The sequence below is a fragment of the Vidua chalybeata genome, chromosome 18, assembly GCF_026979565.1.
Source record: "Vidua chalybeata isolate OUT-0048 chromosome 18, bVidCha1 merged haplotype, whole genome shotgun sequence".
Taxonomy (NCBI): domain Eukaryota; kingdom Metazoa; phylum Chordata; class Aves; order Passeriformes; family Viduidae; genus Vidua; species Vidua chalybeata.
This window is the reverse complement of record NC_071547.1, coordinates 8,762,079-8,782,589: the sequence shown is the minus strand read 5'-3', so window position 1 is coordinate 8,782,589 and position 20,511 is coordinate 8,762,079. Positions and strand designations below refer to the sequence as shown.

At 47.1% G+C, this 20,511-nt stretch overlaps 1 protein-coding gene across 3 annotated transcripts in view; it reads left to right on the top strand.

Moving 5' to 3' along the window:
* The window catches only part of LOC128797393 (glutathione hydrolase 1 proenzyme-like), a 30,629-nt gene extending 11,896 nt beyond the window's left edge, over positions 1-18,733 (top strand). For 2 of the 3 annotated variants that reach the window (XM_053959877.1, XM_053959879.1), the window contains exons 2-13: positions 7,967-8,128; positions 8,789-8,916; positions 9,146-9,235; positions 10,193-10,385; positions 11,524-11,681; positions 12,517-12,666; positions 13,156-13,292; positions 14,107-14,294; positions 15,094-15,221; positions 15,535-15,647; positions 16,671-16,784; positions 17,846-18,733. In XM_053959877.1, the coding sequence (XP_053815852.1) occupies positions 7,967-8,128; positions 8,789-8,916; positions 9,146-9,235; positions 10,193-10,385; positions 11,524-11,681; positions 12,517-12,666; positions 13,156-13,292; positions 14,107-14,294; positions 15,094-15,221; positions 15,535-15,647; positions 16,671-16,784; positions 17,846-17,989 (1,705 nt within the window). In that variant the 3' untranslated portion in view covers positions 17,990-18,733. Of the gene's footprint in view, positions 1-7,097; positions 7,184-7,966; positions 8,129-8,788; positions 8,917-9,145; positions 9,236-10,192; positions 10,386-11,523; positions 11,682-12,516; positions 12,667-13,155; positions 13,293-14,106; positions 14,295-15,093; positions 15,222-15,534; positions 15,648-16,670; positions 16,785-17,845 lie in introns of those variants that run through there. The other variant, XM_053959878.1, reaches the window with a different exon arrangement.
* The last annotated feature ends 1,778 nt before the right edge of the window (positions 18,734-20,511 follow it).

The following is a 20,511-nucleotide window of genomic DNA, read 5'->3' as shown; positions in this document are numbered from 1 at the left end:
TAATAGCTCTGTGTTAGTGGGCACTTGAAGTGTTATTTTTGATGCTCGTGTTCAGGTAGTATTGGATTGCAACACTGCTCTGTTAGAGGGGAAAGACTTCCTCATGGGAAAAACAGCTAACCTGCAACAAGAGGTAAATCTAAGGTACAAAATCTTGTAACAGCATCTATTCCAATAATGCATTGGGATGTTAAAACATTGGGAAATGGAGGCCTTGGGTTGCTTGTTCTGCCATATAAAGTAGGAGTCTAAAATATAGACCTTGTCTGTGCTCTGTGAGTCATTGCTGGGGTTGCTTCATGAAATTCCTACAGAAAAAATCAACAAGGGGGGGGGAAGAAACAAAAAGAAAAATTCCCCAGATGTGCCTTGGGTTGCCTGATGCTTTTCAGTATCTGCAAGTTCCATGACAAGAGGTATGAAGGCATTGCTTCATATGCTGAAAGATGCACTCCTGTGTTGCTCAAGTTTCAACAGCACATGCTAATTTTTGGGAAATTAAAGGTGACCATGCCATGAACATCACAGTTGGAAGGAGGTGGAAAGTCCTTCAGGAGATTTTTTTTTTTTTTTTTTATTTGTAATGGGTTGAGAAGAGCAAGTCAGCAATGCACCTGCATTAAACGTGGCACTACTGCTTGAGGCTTTGCAGTTTGAAACATGTAAGGCTGAGTTATAACACGGCTCTCTATTATAGCAGTGCCTAGACAGAGATGCTTGATAGTTGCCAAATATTATGTACAGCTGAAATAAGGTAGCTGTGCACAGCACAACCTGTACACAGCAGTGTTCGCCCTTTGGAACTGCAGGCTCTGACTTCAGGTTTCATAACTTTCTCTGACCCCATCTTCAACTCTACTTGTGCATAAGTGAAAGAGTAACTTGCTCAGGAGCATCCTCCCTGTTCCAGCTCTGTGCTGGTAAGATCGTGGCACTGCATTGTCCTTGAAGCAGGACAGAATTTGCTTCGTTTTGTTGGGTCACTGATATAAACCCTGCCTTTCAGCTGTGGAGGTGAAATATTACAGTGGGATAAATATAATGTAGAACTGGGCTTTCTTACAGCCTTTCCATGTCACTTAGCACCCTCTGAGACAAATGTAACAGGGAGACTCTTGTCTGACCTAGACTCACTTCAGGGATGTAGCAGCTTTAGAACTATGAAAATATTAAGAATAAAATCTGGTACCATCACACCTACAGGGTCAGTAAATTAAGAAAAGGGTTCTGCTCAGTAGACTGCATCTTAAATTCCCCTGTTAATATTAAAGGTGTGACAGGTTGAAAGTGCAGGTTGATTTGTTTGGGGCAGAGACCAGACACCTTTCCACACTGTCTGCTTTTTCAGAGGATAGTTGTGTGCTCCTGTCACAATCTTTTCTGTGGAGCATCATGAGTCTCACATCAATAAATTAGACACAGTGAGAGGGGTGTGTGTTAAAGCTGAACGTGGCCTGGACTCTGAATGTGCAGTTCAGACTGGCCAGTAGGAGCAGCAGATACATCAAATCCTTCTGAGCCTACAGAGTACTTTCTGTGCCAATATCTACTTTCCAGAAAGCTTCCATTCTTTGCTCAAGACCTCTTGGACAATAGCAATATAACTGAAGGGGCCTGTGCTCTTCATACAATGTCTTGAAAAGGGTATTTGAAAGTCATCTTTTGGAAAATAGGCACAGGCTATATTCCTTCCAAATATCTCAGGGCTAAAATGCTCATGTTTTATAGCACTGATTTTTCCACATGTAAATGTTAAACAGAACTCCATTTTGTGGCTATTATAGAAAAGAAGACGTATTTTTAGGCAGGGAAAATATCACCCTAAAGCTTTTAATCTTGGAACTTGGCCAAACTTTGTTAATGAGTCGGTGTAGCACAGCTACTGTCCTTCTGCAGCAAGTGGAGATGTGGTGTATCAAAGGTTGGAGTGGGGCAGGGGGCCTGGGCTGGTTTGGAGTTGAGGCATTAACCTCTTGACTGACCCCTGTAATACAGAGACAGCATCTAATGGTGCTGACTGGCATCCAGGCAGACTTTGCTTCATCCTGTGTTTGCAGAGAGCCTGCCTAAAAGTCAGGCTTTAGACATGTGGGCTTGGATGCTCACTGTGCCCAAGTTTCAGGCAAGCTGTGATTCGCTTGTGTTACATTCTGATGGGCATTCAGCATTTCTGGATGGGCATTGAGCTCATGTTCAAGGGAAGGTCTGGGATTTCTGGCAAGCCATGGACAGACACAGTGGCCTAAGTTTTAGTAGCTGAGTCCATAAAATCCAAGGACAGTTTGTACAGCTCCTTACCTCAGTCTGGGTTCTGCTGGGTTTTGTGCTACACTTCAACAGCAGGTGAGCTGCAACCTTGGAGCTGCAACTGTGCTTCCAGACTTGGCACAAGCAGACATGAAGGATTGTTGCTTAAAATCCTCAGTGAGATTTAGTGATGGAGGGCAGGTTTCTTCATCCCTGCCTTCCTGCTCTGCCATCCTGCCTGCCAGAGGGTGCTGCTGTGGCAGCAGGCCAAGCAGAACAGGCATTACATCTTCTCACTGCAGCTGGGGTATTAATCTGATGCCAGTTGAAGGTGGTGTGGCTGTGATTGCCACATTGAGGGGCAGGTGTGGGAGCTGATCAGGTGCCCTGGCACTGCCAGCAGCTGCCCACCCTTGGCAGACAGGTGATTGCCACCAAGTGTAATCACAGCTCAGTCTGGCAGTGTCTGGGTTTAAGCTGAAGGGACAGACACAAAATCCAGTCTCTCTGTGAACATAAGGGTGTAGGCAAGGGTGGTGTGAGGGTACCTGGCCATGTGGAGACACCATGTGTTTAGAATCACAGAACCATTTAAGTTGGAAAAGGCCTTTAAGATCATTGAGTCCAACCATTAACCCAGCACTGCCAAAATCACCACCAAACCATGTCCCCAAGTGCCATATCTACATGTTTTTTAAATCCCTACAGAGGTAGTTGCTCCACAACTTTCTGAGGTAGCCAGACCACCATTTCAGTGAAGAATTTTTTCCTAACATCCAATCTAAACCTTCCCTGGTGCAGCTTGAGTCCATTGTATTTGCTCAGTTGATTAATCAGAATTTCAGAGCTAGCAATGAGGTGAGGAAAAATATTTGTACCACATAGTAACCAAATCCAAGAACACAGAATGGTTCTGCTGTTGATAAACAATCTTTGTGGATCCTAAAACATGCATTTTAAGAGGTATGGGTTCTTAACTCTTCACCTAGTCAATGATTACTTCTGCATTCCTCTGGTACTGTGAATTCAAACATAATGAGTTTCAAAGGGTTCATCTCTGTGAGCAGAGCAGTACAAATACCAAATACAAGTTTTGGAGAGCTTTTAAGGGAAGGTAAGTGGTTACTGCTACTCCTGTGAAGTTGTTTTTCCCCTAGGAAAGGGTTCACTTCCTGAGAAAGGACATTCAGAGGAAGTCAGTACACACAGGTCTGTGCAAAAGGACAGGATCAACTTGCAAATACTCTTGAGAGGTAAGGGAGAAACAGGAATTACCTGCATTGAGCCGTTCCCTTCAACGTGAAAGTGCTGTGTGGGATTTCTTATTCAACAGAATGTGTGAAAATGGGACTTTTTTAGGAAGCAGATGAAAACTTGCCAAAAGAGAATGATGGGACCAGACTAACCAGTCTGAATGAGTTCAGGTCTAATAAACAACTTCTAGTTTAATGGCAAAAGAGCACCTGAAAACATCTTTTGCAACAGTTGGGAGAACTGAGCTATTTTGATGAAGCGTTTTGACTTTAGATTGGACGTGACCATAACAATAATGTTTTTAATGGGTTTATAAAACTTAAATAACTTGCATTTTTGAGATTGAGTTTGCCAGTTTTGGATTTCTGGGAGGTCCTCAACTAGGAATCACTGTGAAAACCATGGGAAATGGGGAATTCTGTATTTAATCTACCTTTCTGCCTTTTTGTCACTTTGTAGTTTATGCTGAAGTGTCTTAAAATAAAATATGTTGGATTTGATGCTAAAATTTATGCAGGGAGACAGGAGGGATTTTTGAGGAAAAAGTTGCTTTGAAAGGAAATTATTGTCTCTTTCTCAGTGAACTCAGAGTTTGATCTACATTGGGCAGAATAATACATGCCATTAGGCTGCAGGAAAGCCTGAGCCTGTGGAGGATCACAAACTGTGGTCACAAGAGCTCTCTTTGAGTCACAGGAGCTCTCCTGAGCAGCACCTGAGGCCCAGCTGAGCAGCTCCTTCACTCACAGGCTCAGCGCTCAGTTCTTTTCAGTGTTGATTACCTCAGCAATAGGCAGGGACCAGTGATCCCCACTGAGGCCTTTCTCCTGCAAGCTGATGTGTGTCCACACGAGTCTGCAATGCTGGGATTGACCAAGAGCTGGCTGCTGGACAGGAACCAGCATGGAGGCACCGTCTGTGAGGAAGGCTTTTAACTGAGTTGAATGGAGTTGCTGTGTTTCTCCAGGGACTGCTTTGTCCTCCTGCTTCAGGTGGGAGCAGTGCTAGGTCTGAATTTGGAAGCCTCTTTAGGCTTCTTCATGGCTTAGCTGGACCTCTGTTTTAGTTCCCTTATCACTGGTGGAGCTGCAGACTGTGTAAGACTTCAATTAAAATATCTCGTGATGAAACATAGTTTGTGATGTGCCACAAGAGCATGGCCTGTGTCCTGTGACAAGAGTCCAGATGGTCAAACTATCCTTGCATTTCTTGTGTTGCCTGGGGAAAGTAGGGGAGAATATCTCAAAGTTAATGGCCCAGTGGTGGCTACTGGGCCGTGAGTGGGAGCACGGGGAACTCTCAGGAGCGGGTGTGGAGGTATGACGCTCTTGCAAGATGAGTTTAAAGCAGAAACCTGTTTGGTTTAAGTTTGTGGTTAAAGTTTTAGGTGTTGTCAGTAGGTGTTTCATTTACTACTTCATTTGGGAACAATCCAGTGCCTGATCATGCCTGGAGTCCTTTGTCATCCTCTGGTATCCCACCATTCTCTCCCCACTGCTCTCTGGCCAGTACATCTTCTCCTCTTCCAATTCTCCTGGCACTTTCCCTGACCATGGCAGATTCCTCATCTCTACAGAATGCCCCAGCTCCCTTGGCAGAGATGTCAGACCCTGCATCTCCTGCCTGACACTAACTAGCAACCCCCTGTTGCACTGGGGTACATTTAATTCAAACCCAGTGTCATGTTTAAATAAGGTTGTGCATGTTGTGACACATCTGAGTACAGCTCAATGGGGCTGCTTGTACAAGCATAACTCTGCTGCTTGCTGGTCCTCCCCCTCTCCTCATGTAAATTAAGGCAATCAGGCTACTTTTTAAATTCCATGGCTAAGAGTGGCTGGTGGACCTTTATAACAGTGAGAAATAATTGTATTGCTTTTAATTGCTTTGTAGCTCCTGTCTCCTGGAGACCATTTGCTGCTGCCAAAGATCTCTATGACTGAAGCTAGGCTTCCAAACAGCTGGATTTGGCAGAGATGTGGAAGTTAAAGCCAGCCTCAGCAGACAGTAGCTGGGGAGCCTGCTCAGGTGGTGGCCTGCAGCTGCTGCTCCAGTCCCATTAATAAATCATAATGGGGACACAACTCAGAGCCAAGGTTCAAACAGACCATTGGTCCAAAAACTCGTCTGTTCCTGCAGTGTGCCTGCCCAGGGCACAGGGAGTATGGAGAGGTGGGTTAGCAGTGGATATCTGCAGGCTCCTGATCCTTCTCCTGATTTCTGTACATCAAACCAGATGCACATTTGGTTCTGCTGTGCCACAGCTGGGAAGGCAGTGAGGGCTGTGCTTCCCTCTAGGGTCAGGCCTGGGATGGGCTGAGGAGCTTCTGGGAGTTGAGCTGGCAGCAAAGGTGGAGAGGATTATCCTCAGCTGAGGATCCTCTCTGCTCCTTGCTGGAGAAATCTGCAGGTCTCAAGCTCATACATCTGCTGCTTCCTGGGCAGGATCAGTCTGACAGATTGCACAGATACACCTTCCTTAAGAGCATTCACTTGAGTTACAGAGGCACAGGGTGGTGCCACGGTGCAGCACAGGGTCAGTATCTCTGCATGGCAGCCTGTGTGTGTTGCTGCCCAGTGGTGCATGTCTTATCCTCATGCCTGACAGGCCAGGAGCTGTGCCTGGGTCATATGAAGTTGGTTGGAGGGCCCTTTCCAAGGTCTGTGCACTCAGCAGGCAGCAGGACACAGCATGGAGCTCTTCTGGGTCTATGGGATGCTCACAGGTGTGATCCCATTCCAGAGAGGAGGTGAGAGCAGAGGCAGTACCTGAAATTTCCCCTTCTCTCCTGCTGTCAGAGTAACTTGCCTGAGGAGGCAGAAAAGCTCTGCAGGGGCCCAGCAGTGAGACAAGCAGCTGTGGAGAAGAGCTGCAGAGCCCCAGCCAGGAGCCCATGGGTTAACTCAGCACTACGGGGCTTGAGTCAGCCCAGGCTTGAAGGACAGCCCAGCACAGAGCAGCCTTCAGACCAAACAAAGTACCTTCTGCTGAGCTGGGGCACAGATAAAAGATCCCATGGCATTTCTTGTGTAGCTTGGAGGAGACTGCCAGTGCTGAAGCAGAAATATCTCTGCCAACAAACAAAACTGTCTTTAAACTCTGAGGCTGTGTGTGAGTTATTGTTGGGGACATAATGGCTTCTCTGTTTCCCTGCTCAGTCATTGCTCTGCAAACACACCACTGGTCTCTTTTAAAAGTGGTTGAGTGTAAATTAAGTTCTAGAACCTGGAAAGAGGTTTCATCCATTTACTTTTACTACCCTCAGCTGACACTTGTTTACAGAGCAGCACATACAGTAGATTTACAGCTGCTTTACCTGGATGGAGATGGGCATCTTTAGTGCTCAGGCTGAGACTCACAGATACAGAGCTTGGACAGCAAATATATATCTCCTGGTTTAAGGCAGAGGGTGAGGCTGAGGGGGCCCTACTTGCTAATCACTCCCCTCTAAGAAAAGTTTTGCTTTGGCTGGCCTGGCCTGTTTCCTCTAGTTAGCTCAGTGCTGGCACACTCACTGCTGCCTAATCCTGAGTGTGCGGCTGCTGCAGGGCACTGAGTGCTGCTCTGCCTGGGGGAGTTCACTCTGCCTTGGGCTGCTGGGCATCCACACTGGGGTTGGTGCATCTGTTCTTCACCACAATTCCATGGACTGGCTTTTCTCTGAGGATGGCAGATGCTCTGGTAAGGTAAAGGACATCTTGGCTGTTGTGCTGAAGTTGTGGTAAAAACCCAGAGCTGCAGTACAAAGGGGGAAGGTGGTCTCTGAAGGCAATAAGATTAATTTAGGTCTATTTTGCTGGAATGGTCTTGTAATGGAAAAGAAAATGGGTCAAAGAGTAGCTGTTCAAGCTGTGTTTGCTGAACTGCCTGTCCCACCAAGGTGGCAGTGACTCTCCATGCCCTCAATAGCTCTCTGCTCATCCCTGTGTGTACCCGGAGAGCTCCTTGGTGTTCTGTGCTCACTCTCAGATGAGCTGCAGCCTCGTGCAGCCCGAGAGCAGCTGAGTGCAGGACTGGGACACATGGAGACCTGAGCACTGGCTGTGGCCCTCTGGAAGTGCCTGGCTCCTCGGGAAGGTGCTCTGGCCAAGGGCCCGGGTAGGAATGGGTGCTGTGCTGACCCTGGGCTGTGCCAGGTTTATCCAAGATTGCTTCCTAATGACCTAGATGTATTTTGCACTGGTCTTTGGCAACCTTCCAGACAGACACTCCTCCACACATGTGGCATTTAAAAGCAGATTATGTGAAATTAATTTTTTTTTTAAATTTTTTATCCTGAAGATGATGTCAGCCATGACTAACAGCAGTTGTTTTCTGCTCCTTGGATTTTTCTTCTCACCTATGCATCTGGATGTTTCTGTGATGTTTCCTGCCTGCTGTAAGGCAGGTTCCTACCCAGGTGATAGTTGCTGGTTTGAGGAAAGGAGGTGGCAGCAGGGCTGACAATCCTGTCTCTTTCCACAGGAAGATGAAGACACGCTGTGTGGTGGTGGCAGTGGTGGCTGTAGCCCTGCTGGGGCTGGTCCTGTTCCTGGGGCTGTTCTTTGGGCTGCGCTCAGGGGACACACACACCTACAGGAGGGCGGCCGTGGCCACCGACGCGGGGCCGTGCTCCATCATTGGAAGGTACCCACTCACTGTGCCCTGCCTCTCCTTAGCTCTGACAGCTCTTGCATGAGACAGAACCGTTGCTTCCCCAATGTTCAGGTGCAATCCTTGCAGTTACCCACCATGGATAACCAATCCCTAATCTCCCTGTAGAAAGAGGAGATAATAAGCCACAAGGCTTTTACCATGCTTGACCAGCTTTACTGCAGTTGCTCACAGACAATATAGCAAGCTTGTTAATGGATTCCTTGGATCCATTAACAATGAGAAACACTGAGAAAGAGTTTTCTTTCTAGCTCCTTTAAAAAACATTTATTGATATATCCTCCAGTTCTAGTCTCAAGTACTGCAGATTTAAGACTCCTCAGAAAATTCTAATTTCTTATGACAGTGTAGTGAATGTGTGTGGAATGTCTGTCCCCATGTGTACTCTGTCACATCTTGCTGTTTTCAAGCTGGTTTGGATGTGTCTCTAATGAGGGCTGATCTGGTCTGCACACTGACCATTAAGGGTCTGTTCTCTCTGGTGACAGAAGCTCAAAACTTCCTGAGGAACACACAGACTAGGTGTGGACAAATGTGCCTCAGAGAATCCATCATAGCTGCTCTGCCGTGGTGCATGCACTGCTGACAGGGAGCTGAGACACTGTCACATGCCACCTTCCTTCTGCTGCACAGGGACATCCTCAAGCAAGGAGGATCAGCAGTGGATGCCGCGATTGCAGCCCTGCTTTGCGTGGGACTCATGAATGCTCACAGCATGGGCATTGGAGGGGGTCTCTTCTTTACCATCTACAACAGCACAGGTAAGGGACAGGGCCACACACAGCTGGAACAGTTGGAGAACTTCATCTAAGGCAGGTGATTTATCCTACCTGAGAGAAGGTAAACGACTGATGCTCACAGCCCCTGGGGGAATGTCCTCAAAATAATTGCCAAGAAACTGGCTCACGTTGATCAGAGTCCTCCAGCAGAGACCATGCCAGTGGGCTGAGTCCAGAGCTAAACATCATCTTCCCTGCTCTGTCGTTAAAGGAAAAGTGGAAATCATTAATGCAAGAGAAGTGGCTCCAAAAAGAGCATCGGAGGACATGTTTGGGAGCAACACACAGCTCTCTCTGAAAGGTATGGCAAAGGCTGTTTCACTGCTTTGGGGTACCACATAGCCCTAGCATTCACTGCTACCAGCACATCTACATTAAGAACATTTCTTATGGTTAGGTTCTTGCCTACCTACCGGATTTCTCACGTAGAAATATCCTGGAAATATCGTCTTAACACAATTTGCAAATTCTGACCTGACAAGGAAGCTAAGCACAATGCCCTTTAAACTAGTCAGGCACTCCACCACTTTCTGCTTTTCACTTCATGAAAAAGCAGGTGAATGCAAAGCACTGAGTATGACCTCTTCCAGATGTGCCATCTTTCCACCTCTTTGAATAAATCTTTGTGTGGATCCCCTTGGATTTTGTCAGTTCAGGTGTCCTCCCTAAATTATTTGTTGTGGTGGCTTCAACTCCAGAGAAGTTTCCTTTCAGAAGAGTATTTTCTAATAAGAAATAGAAAGAAATACTAAGTAGTTATCTTCATGGTCACTCTTCTAAGCAAGAGGGAGCAACACCTTGGAGGGGGTTTGAGCAATATGTTGAACTTCTGTGAGATGCAAGTGAAAACAGGATTGGAGCAAACTGCAGCATCACTGTGCAGTATGGAATCAATCTGTTCCAGTTGTTACAATGCTGCAACAAAGTTTTTGGCTCAAGTATGTCACAGTCTGTGTCCTCTCGTGGTGATAGCTTCTGTGCTCTGAGCAGCTTTGCTCTGGTACCGAGCCTACAGAGGGGAAATGACCCTAAAACTGGAGTTACCAGCAAGAGGACAGAGGGATTTCAGCAGTTTACAATACATAGGCACAAATGTTGGACCAAATGATTCTGTTAATTCTCACAAGCTGAGCTGGTCACAGTACACAGAAGCCCTGCCTAAAACCAGGCTGGCAGAGATGCCTGCCCTACCTCCTATTTCATCAACCACTTTCTTTTCTTGCTGTAGGAGACTTAACACATTCCTTTTCTGCTCCAGGAGGACTGTCAATTGCTGTTCCAGGAGAAATCCGTGGCTATGAGCTGGCTCACAAACGTCATGGCAAACTGGCATGGAAAGACCTGTTTCTGCCCAGTATCAAGATGGCAAGAGAAGGATTCCCTGTTGGGAAAGGCCTTGCTGCAGCCATCAAATCAAAAGAGGAGGCAATTGAAAGCAATCCATTGCTGTGGTAGGTAGAGCAGTTGCTGTTCTATGCAGAGAAATTTGGGGTGGCTGCATCCAATCTGCAAAGTCCCTGTGTTTGTGCAATGCACTGTCCATGAGGAGCATGCATCCCCTGCAGTAACCACACTCACTGTGCCTGCTGGTGTCACTGTAGATGCCTAAAGGTGCTAAATCATGGGGAACATTCAGTCCTGACCTTTAAAGGGGGAGAAATTCTACTCCTGAAGTCCATTTGTCTGAGCAAGATGGTATTAGAGTACGTGCTGGGATCAGTCTGCCCAATGGCAATGTATTTTTTGAATCCCTGTTTTTCCTCATGCTGTAAGTGCACCAAGCTGATCTTACCTGCATTTGGAGTAATTGCAGAGTCTCCTTGAACATCTCATCTGCTGTCAGGCAGTGAGAATTTGGATCACCTCTTACTTGACAATCAGCCTTCCTCAAGCAGTGCCTCTGATCATCCACTTCTGGCAGAGACTTGGAGCATGAAGGGTTTTAAATACTCCTCCACTTCTTATAGTCAAACCCTTAGTGTTTATGTCCAGCCCTGCTGGAGATCATGCTTAATTCTCTATTTTCCTTAAAATTTCTGCCAGCTGCAGGTTTGTTTCCTATCCAATTGGTAATGTACACCCTGGCCTATCTGCTGTCCTTCCCATCTGGTCCACAGCAGCACAATCATGATCCATCATGAGGGAGCTAGAGGGGAAACTATCTACCTTAAAGTGATCTAACAAACAGGGACTGAAACACTTCTGGATTTGCTGGAAGCTTTGAACCTCATAGTTTAATAGACTGTGCTCTGAACTGCATTGCTGAGTTCAAGGACTGTGGCCCCTCCTGTGCATCTTGAGGCACTTGTTGGCCCCTCGGGTGCCCAGGGAGGGGGATGCTGAGGTGAAAATCCCTGCTGCAGGCTCCACTGAGCACACTGAGCATGTGGAATTGCAGGTCAGAAAACACTGTTCAATTTTGTGTCCCAGTGCCAAGATATGAGGACCCCTGGGCCATGGCTCAGGCACTTTCTCTTCTCTCCAAGAAGCACCTAGCATGAACACTCATGCTGGTTCAGCTGCCACAGACACACGTAGTTTTGAACTTGTCTCTCAGATCTGATCTTCTCCATCTCCTTTCTCTGCTAGCGAAGTGTTCTGCAAAGGAGGGAAAATTCTGCAAGAGGGTGAAACCATCAAGATGCCCAAACTAGCCAACACCTATGACACTATAGCCAATGAAGGAGCAGATGCCTTTTACACAGGAAGCCTGGCAAAGCAGATCATTGCTGACATCCACAACGCAGGTGAGAACCAGGACATCTGTCCTAAGCAGTAGGAGTGACTACACTGCTCAGAGCCCAGGGAGGAGCCAGTGACCTGCAGAAGCCTTGGGAAGGGTCAACCCTGAAATGCTGCCTCTGAGATCTGTGGCAACAGGACACCTAAAAGAAGCACTTTAACAGATGTGTTTGAAAATAGAAATGGAGAGTACCACAGAGCCTCCCAAGTCTGTGCAGTTCTGGCTGTAGCTGAGTAGATACAGGCTGTTCACAGAGCCTGAATCCAGCGACTTTGTACCTAAAATGTTACATGCGCGGTGGTCCTGTGAACTCTGAGCTGTTTGATCTCTCGGTACCACTAGATGGTGGCAGCATCCTATCCTCACCAGCTGCCACTGGCTAGCTTGGTGAACTTCCTGTGAGTAATTTACTGACTTTATTTATGGTGGATAATTATTTTCTCTCTTCCCCCTTCAGATAAGAAAGGTGATGGAACACTCAAATTATTCCACCTGTGGGGTACCACAAAGCATCTTCACCCAAAACTGCATCTTCCTCCTGTAAACAGAATTCTTAAGGATGTTTTGTAGCCTGACACTGCTGGTGTCCTTTGTAAAAAAAGATGGATCACCAGAGTTGTGGCTGCTGTATATCAGCCTAACTTCGTGCTTAGACTAGCTGAGCCTGAGATGGATCTATCAAGGAGTAAATCACACATCTTTGCTTTCTTCACCTTGCTATTTTTGGATTTGTCCATGTTCCCTCCAATCCTTGCTGTGATTCATGGTGATGGAATATGACCTCCTCTTCCCACCAGCGATCACATAAACCCACATCTCTAGTTTCCTTCTCTTTCCAGGGGGAATTGTCACATTGGAAGACCTGCGGAACTACAATGCCACAGTGATCGAGGACCCCATACAGATCAAACTCGGGGAGTTCACCCTCTACACACCCAGTGCCCCCCTAAGTGGCCCGGTTCTGGCCCTCATTTTCAACATATTGAAAGGTGAGAGTGCCACAGAGCAGTGCCCCACAGGCAGCAGGAGCTGGGAGAGCTCCAAAGACATCATCTTTTTTGGGGGAGCAAAGCCTCCCTGATAGCCCTCCAGCAGGTGAGAAGTCTGAGAGCCCAGGAGAGATCAGAGATGCAGAAACATTCCTCTTCTGCTGTAAACTCAGGGATGTTGCCTTCCTACTTGAAATACAGGGGCAAGAGGAAAAATATTTTCCTGATGGGGGAGCTTCCCTGATACTTGTATGGGTGGAACCTAACATGTACTTGAGGCTTCTTTGGAAAACACCTCTGCAAGTACAAATTCTGCTGGTGACTCCCACAGTGCTCAAAACCACCTCAGAGCTCCTGAGTTTTCCCTATGGAGATTAGAACATTCCAGTGACTGCATCTCTGTAGAGACTGTGCTTCAAGGTTATACATTTGACACTGGTGCATTAGCAATCCAAACTGTGTTCACAGTTGTTTGTCCTCTGTTGCCAGGATATAATTTCTCTGCTGCCAGCATCAAAACCGTGGAGGAGAAAGGTCTGACCTACCACCGCATCGTGGAGGCCTTTCGCTTCGCCTACGCCAAGAGGACTTTGCTGGGAGACCCAAAATTTGTCAACATTACAGAGGTACCTGGCAAAAGTCTTTTCTTTCTACAACACCAAAGTTGACTGGAACGTGGCTTAAAGTTTTTGGTTGACTCCACTTTGTCAGGCATGCTCTGTGCCACTTACTGTTGACAGGCACTGAAACAGCTCTGAGTCAAAAAGTGGCTCATGGCTGAGCTGTGAGGGCTATAAATGGAGGCAACCTTCCTGCTGTAAGGAAAAGCAAACTCCTCAATTCACTAGGAGAGCTGGAGCACATTTAGGTCTAACCCTGCCTGGTTTTATAGTGTTTGAAGCCTTATTCACTGTATTCCCAGCATCCTTGTGGCTCTCTAACCAGAGTCCTGCCTGTAGTAAAATGCAGCAGCAGATGGGAAGGGGTGACACTGGCCCCAACTTTGCACTTTGTGCTTTACTTCTGTGCCTGCAAAAGCAGCAGACTCTGAGCCCAGCCCAGCTTGATAAACACAAATTTTCAACTTACAGAGCTCTGCTCAGACCTTGCTTTGTCCTTGTGCTCTGTCTGATCCCATTCCTCTTGTCCCTGAAGCAAGTGTAGCCCTCCTTGCCTCACAGCAGTGTGGAAGCAGCTTTAAATAGCACTGCAATAATGGATGCTGATCGACTTCTGCACAAAGGGATGACTTTAACAGCTGCTTCTGTGACACCTTAAAATGATCTTTTGCTACAGTGTCCATCTTCCAAGAAGGAAGACCCCTGTGGGAAAACTGTAGCCTCACTGCTGGGATTTACCACTGTTCTGTGGTCTGAAGTATTGGATATCATGACTACGTGTCTCAATCTGCTGAATAACTGCACTGGATTTCTCTGACAGGCAATCAGAAACATGACATCCGAGTTCTTTGCGGATAGTCTCCGGAGGAAAATCACAGACAACACCTCCCACCCAGTTGACTACTATGAGCCCGTGTACTACACTGGAGACAATGCCGGTACATCCCACGTCTCCATTGTGGCTGATGATGGCAGTGCTGTGTCCGCCACCAGCACCATCAACCAATAGTATGAGCTCAGACATTCCTTCCCTGTAGGCCTTTGCCGTCTTCCTAGTGCTGGTTCTGGGGTTGGTATCAAACACCACTCAGCTGTCACCTCTGGGGCGGGGTAGGGGTCAGTAGTGCTGGTTGATGGCACTTCTGCTGAGCTTGCAGGTCAGTGCTCAACACACTGAGGCCTCATGCTTGTGTCAGAGGACAAGATGTGTCCTCTCTCATGTTGAATTCCACTGCAATATTCACTGCATCTGGATCTTCTCATAAGCAGAGCTATTGCTGCTGGTTCTGATTTCCCAGGCTCTTGGAAGGAATTTGAGCTAATACAGCTGGCCTGGAAGCGCAGTGTTTGGCTGTGAGTGCTGTCAGAAAGAGCTGTGTTCACACATATGGCCTGGAGCCAGGGCGTGAAGCTTATTTTTATCCATAGAAAATGTCTCCAGCTCGACACATCTTAGCAAACCCCCAGTCATTCCCACACCTTTGAGCTGTGCTGCCTCGAATGGAGTGCAGTACTGCCCACCTGGAAGGGGCAGTAGTTGTACTGAGGTGCTGTGCTGGTTTTCCCCATGGGGTCCTCTCAGGGGAGCTGTAGAAGGGCTCCGGGGTGCCTTTCCTCTGTGTGTAGCTGTGTACTCACGGTATTAACGACTTCCTTCCCCCTCGGGGTGACAGAAAGTCCTTTACAATGGGAGGGAGTGGAGCGTTACTCCAGTCAAATCCCAGGTTTCACATTGCAGTAAATTCAGCTGAATCTCTGCCTAGTTTGCTGTGGTTTTGACCTGACTTTGACAATTTGTTTTCTCCAGCTTTGGCTCTGATGTACGATCCAATGTGAGTGGAATCATATTTAATGATGAAATGGATGACTTCAGCTCACCTTACATAATCAATGGATTTGGGATCCCTCCTTCTCCAGCAAATTTCATAGCTCCAGGTATGTCACTAAATGACACCAGGTAGCTGTAAACTACCTTCCTGACTCAGTTGTTTGGCTGCCTTGTGCATGCTCACACTGCAGCATCTGTGCCATGGGACACAGGCCTGGGACCTGAGGGGACAGGAGTGGGAGAGAGTCAAGATGGGGATGAGTGCAGGGGATGGTGGGATCCCCAAGGACTGAGCAGGACACGAGCTGAGTCAGGAAGGTGGATACTGAGGCTCTGGGCTTAGACACTGAGCAAGAGCTGGAAGTTTGTGAGCTGCAGGTAGAAAGCTGAGCCTCTGTGTTGCCTCTGTGTCCCCAACAGGTAAACAGCCAATGTCCTCTATGTGCCCCTCCATTTTGGTGGATAAAATGAAACAGGTGAGGATGGTGGTCGGTGCTTCTGGAGGAACAAAAATAACTACAGCAACAGCACTGGTACGTGATGGTGTGGGCAAATGGGGACAACATGAGGCAAAATGGGAGAGACAGCATCTGGGGGCACCCCTGTCTGCACCTGTGACAGGATCATGGCTGTGGCTCTCTGCTGGGGGCCAGGGACTTGAAAAGGAGGTTCCTGCCTGGCATTCTGAGGGCCAGACTTCCAACACCAACTCCTACCAGGGCTACAAAAGGTCTGCTATTAAATTGCCTCCTTTAGTGACTCCAGTGCCTCCTTTAGTGACATTTTCTCTGGCAAATTGTTCTTACCACTTGCCCAAGATTTGCTATGAGTTCTGTTCTCTGTGTCTCCATGAGCCTATTTACCTAGTTTAGAGCCGTTCCCATCCAACATCCCAAATTTTGGATCAAAGTCACACAGAGAAGCTAAATAAGAACTCAGCTCAGGCATGGTGTCAGGCCTGAGAGGTAGGGCCTCTGTGAGCTGCTGTGGCAGCCGCTCAAACCACCCAAGAGTGACTGCAGCAGTGACTGTCCCCTGCGCCAGCAGCACCAGGCTAGATCTGGCTTTTTGGCTAAGGTAGAGGAGAAGTCCATAAAAACCACTACAAACAATTTCCTAAGCCCTGGACTCTGAGAGTGTTCTCACTTCCCAGCAGCTCCAGCCTGCAGTTCAATCCTGTAGAGATGAGCCAGGCCTAAGGGAACTGGTTGTACAATAGCAGGAAGCTGTAGGTGTGTTTGCTGAGGTGACTGTTGTGTGCTTAGTTACAGCAGCATAAATCCAGCCACCATAGCTTAGGGATCTAATCCTTTTGTGCTGTTAATTTTAGTCACTCATGGTTTCTTTGTGTGGGAATCCTCCTAAGCATATACAATCTGCAACGTGCCTGTGTTTTGCTTAGCCAAGAGAAGAACCACTGAAAGCCATGTAACCCAGAAATGGTGCCTTTTGTGTGCTCTGGTGAACATCCTTGAGGCACCTCTGCTTGTGTGGCTCCAAGGGTCAGACTTCTCTGAACACCAGTAATTAACATTAAGGCTTTTTGCTTCTCACAGACAATCATGAATTCCATCTGGTTTGGTTACGATGTGAAGAAAGCAGTGGAGGAGCCCAGAATTCACGATCAGCTGTTTCCCAATATCACGGAGCTTGAGCAGCAAATAGAGGAGGTTGGTCTTGCTAGAGCCATACATGAACTTGTATGAGCTGAGCTCCTAGTGCTGGGAAGGCAAGCACTGTGGAAAATCATCAGGTTTGACCAAATGTTCCTAGGTGAGCAGTAGCAAAGCTGGTACAAGTCTAGTGTTGAACAATAAGCTTCAGTTCAAATGTACCTTTAGTCTCAGTCACACAGGTGTGAAGCAGTGCATTGAAGAGTGACTTGTGTCTGAAACTGAGCATCTGCTTGCAGTGATGTTTGGCACAAAGGACTTGCAAAACAGCAAACCACAGCAGGGCCCAGACCATCCAGCAGTCTAAATCCAGTCAGTCTCAGGGAATTCTTGTCCTGTTGTGTAACCTCATGATGAATCTGGAAGGCCTGGCCCAGAGCTAGCAAGGAGGGATGCCCAGAGGGACCTTGGAACAGACTTGAAAATATATTCACAGTAGAGATGTCAGCACAGTCAGCTGGGGAGCTGATGGCAAGGTCTGCTTTGCTCTCCAGACCACTTACCTGAGCTGGAAATTTCATTCACCCTGACACATCCCCAGCAGCCTGAGGCAGGCACAGGCTTTGTACATATCTCATGCCTCTGTATCTGCCTCTTTGTAACTATCTCATATCTCTGTGCCTCTATTTGGGAAAACAGTCCTACATAATGCAGTTTTCTTATCAAACTCTGCAGAAGCTCCTCTCTTAATAAACTTCTTATGAAGGTAACATCTGAGATATTTTCCAGCACTGGGGAGGATGCCCTGCTCTCTGCGTTTTCTGTGTTTTCCTGTGTTTTCCACCACTGCCAAACAGGATCCATCCATTCTGGCTGTTAGTGTGTGAATATTTGTGACAAAGAATAGTATTGGTAACCCACACTGAGCACCACAAATATCAAATTCTGAATTCCACTTCTTCAAAAGTAGGGCATCCCAGAAGGCAAAGGGAAGAGGAGGAACAACACGTAGCCCTGTGTGCCACAGGCCCTGAACGCCTGGCTGGTTGTGGGGGATGCAGGGCGCAGGCTGCAGCAGGTGCAGTTTCCCCGTGTGCTCACTCAGCTGTGCATTGCAGGGCATCGAGCAGCAGCTGAGGAAGAGGAGGCACGACACGGCGCGGGTGAGCGGCGGCGCGGTGGTGCAGGCCATCCTCAGAACAGAGCGCGGGTGGGCCGCCGCCTCCGACTCGCGCAAAGGGGGCTTCCCTGCAGGCTACTGACCCGGCGCAGCTCCTTCTTCCAGCGCTCTAGTGACACCAAGGTGTGTTTCGGGGGAAGATCCTTTAGATCTGCAACTCAGGGACTTCTCACAGGAAAGAGAACACATTTACCTGTGATTCTGTTGATGGAACTGGGACAGTTCTCTACAGCCATGACCGAAGTGCCTCATGCCACAGCCGTCTGCTAAGACAGGCACGTCCACCAGGACGTGCAGTACTTACTTGAAGAGTCTGTTCTGCCTTGAAGAGTTTGTTCCCTGCCTCCTCTCCCATGAAGACAGATTGGGTGCCCAGTTTCTGCAGAAGGTCCAGCTCACTCAAGCTGCAGGAAGTGTTTCCCCTGCACGGTGTCAGCTACTGGGAATGTCCCTGTCACTGCTAAAGATATTTGTTTCTTGTTGAGTAGGTGGGAGTTACAGGACTCTGGGACTGGGTTTTCTAAGTTACAAACTAATAGGTCTGTGCCATAGCAGGAAGCCCAGCTCTAGACTGGGATAAGCCAAACTCACCACTCTGTTAACAAAAGATGTTTCTGCATTTCACCCAGTTGATTTTTGGAGATGAGTGGGGAAATGGGGAAATGGCTTCAAACTTTTTTATATTTCTGTTGAGAAGGTCTAAAGGGAAGATGCTACCTGTAAAACTCTGAGCACAACTAAAATAAATAAATATGGAGTCACACATTTTCCTTGCCTGCACAGTTGCTGCAAAAACAGATGGTGAGAGTCTGTGTGAAAGAAGCTCTTCTGAGACTTTGGTTTTTTCTTCACTGCTTTGATGAAATCACGAGTAAGCAATAATAGTTACATATCCAAAACAAGCTTGTTTTTCTCCACTTTGCTTTTTATGCTGTCGTACTGCAGGCGTGAAATATCAGAGTTTGGGGAAATGAAATTTCTAAAAAAGGGCACGCTGCAGCTACTCTTGTTTAAAGGTAAGTTACTATTAACCAGACTTTTAAGGACCTCTCAGAAATCCCTGTCTGATATGGAGCAGCAGAGAGTGTTTGTACCTGCATGAGGGGGTTTGGTGTTCACCTACCAGCACAGACCAATACATCACGTCACATAAACTTAGCCCAAGATCAAAACAGAATGATCCAGGGGGTTGTCATGCTCTACTGGTGTTTTTGAAATCCTTGATACACAAGTGGCAGTAAGTTAGCTCATCAATTTGGCTTGTTGAAACTTCCTGTCAGTTTGTAAGAATTTTAAAATACAGAAGAGAAAATGAAAGTCTGAAGTTTTAGGCATCATGCAACCTCTTTCCTAGAAGTGTCTGGAGTTGAGGAGAGCCCAGTTTCACAGAATAAAGTGATAGCTAGATGATGTAAATCAGAGTCATGACTTCGACATACATATTTGCTTATATCATTTGATCCAAATGAGTGGCTATTACCAAATGTGCTGTGGGTGTGCTCTGGCTCCTTTTCCTGAGCTCTTGCTGGTGGTGCTGCTTTAGGTGCAGCAAAGGCAGTGATTGTAAATGACCTCTAGTCACTGTGTTCCCTCTTGTTCCCTCAAGAGACCAGTTTGGGGCCAAGCCTTTGTCCTCTTATTGCCGAACTAAGGCTTTCACTTTTCCACTTCTTGTAATTCCACTTCTGGTGTTCCTCACTGTCAGGCTGCCTTTGGAATTGGGACTAGCTAAGTTCTTTCTTGGCTAGGTGTGACCTGGGAAATAAAGAAAATTACTGCACAGCAAAATAAGCTTATTGGAATCTTACAGTCACTACAGTTAGTCCAAAATTGGAAGGGAACGATTTCTGGGAAGTGCCTGTTGGACAACCCTGATTTCTAATACAGGTCTGAGTGGCTGCTGCTGGGCTGCATCTAACAGTTCATGGTGCAGCAGTTGTTCTTACGTTCCTGAATTTCTTCTTGCTAGTCAGAAAATTCCCCTATTATTTATAACCTGTGTTAAAAAGCTTCCCCTGTGGAAAGCTTAAAACACTCCTAGTTACAACTGTTCTTATACAAATGCATTTGAATTCTTGACTCTGCAGAAGTTGATTTGTTTGGTTGTTTTTTAGCAGTAGGAAAAACAAAGGAAGGAAGAGGAAGGATTTGTTAAACTGGGCTACAGCTGCAGAGGAAGGATTTGTTAAACTGGGCTACAGCTTGCACTTACACCCTACATTTTTAAAAAGCTATGGATACTTCTGCATCTCATTTGGACATATCTGTACACAGAGCAGGCACTTCTGCCACCTGCCTGGAGACCACATCCCACTACTCACCCCATGCTGGGGCTGTCTGTGCATCAACAGCCAGATGTCAGGCAGTGGTTCCTGCTGTTAAACCTCCAACTGCACCCCCCAGGCTGCTCAGCTTATGGGATGTTTCAGCTGCAGGGAAAATCTTCTGGATAGGATGAGAGGGAATGCCTTTAAACTGAAAGAGGGTACATATAGGTTACATATTAAGATGATATTCTTGACTGTGACAGCAGTGAGGCCCTGGCAGAGGTTTACCCAGAGAAACCCTGGCTGTCCCATGCCTGGAAATGTTCAAGGATAGGTT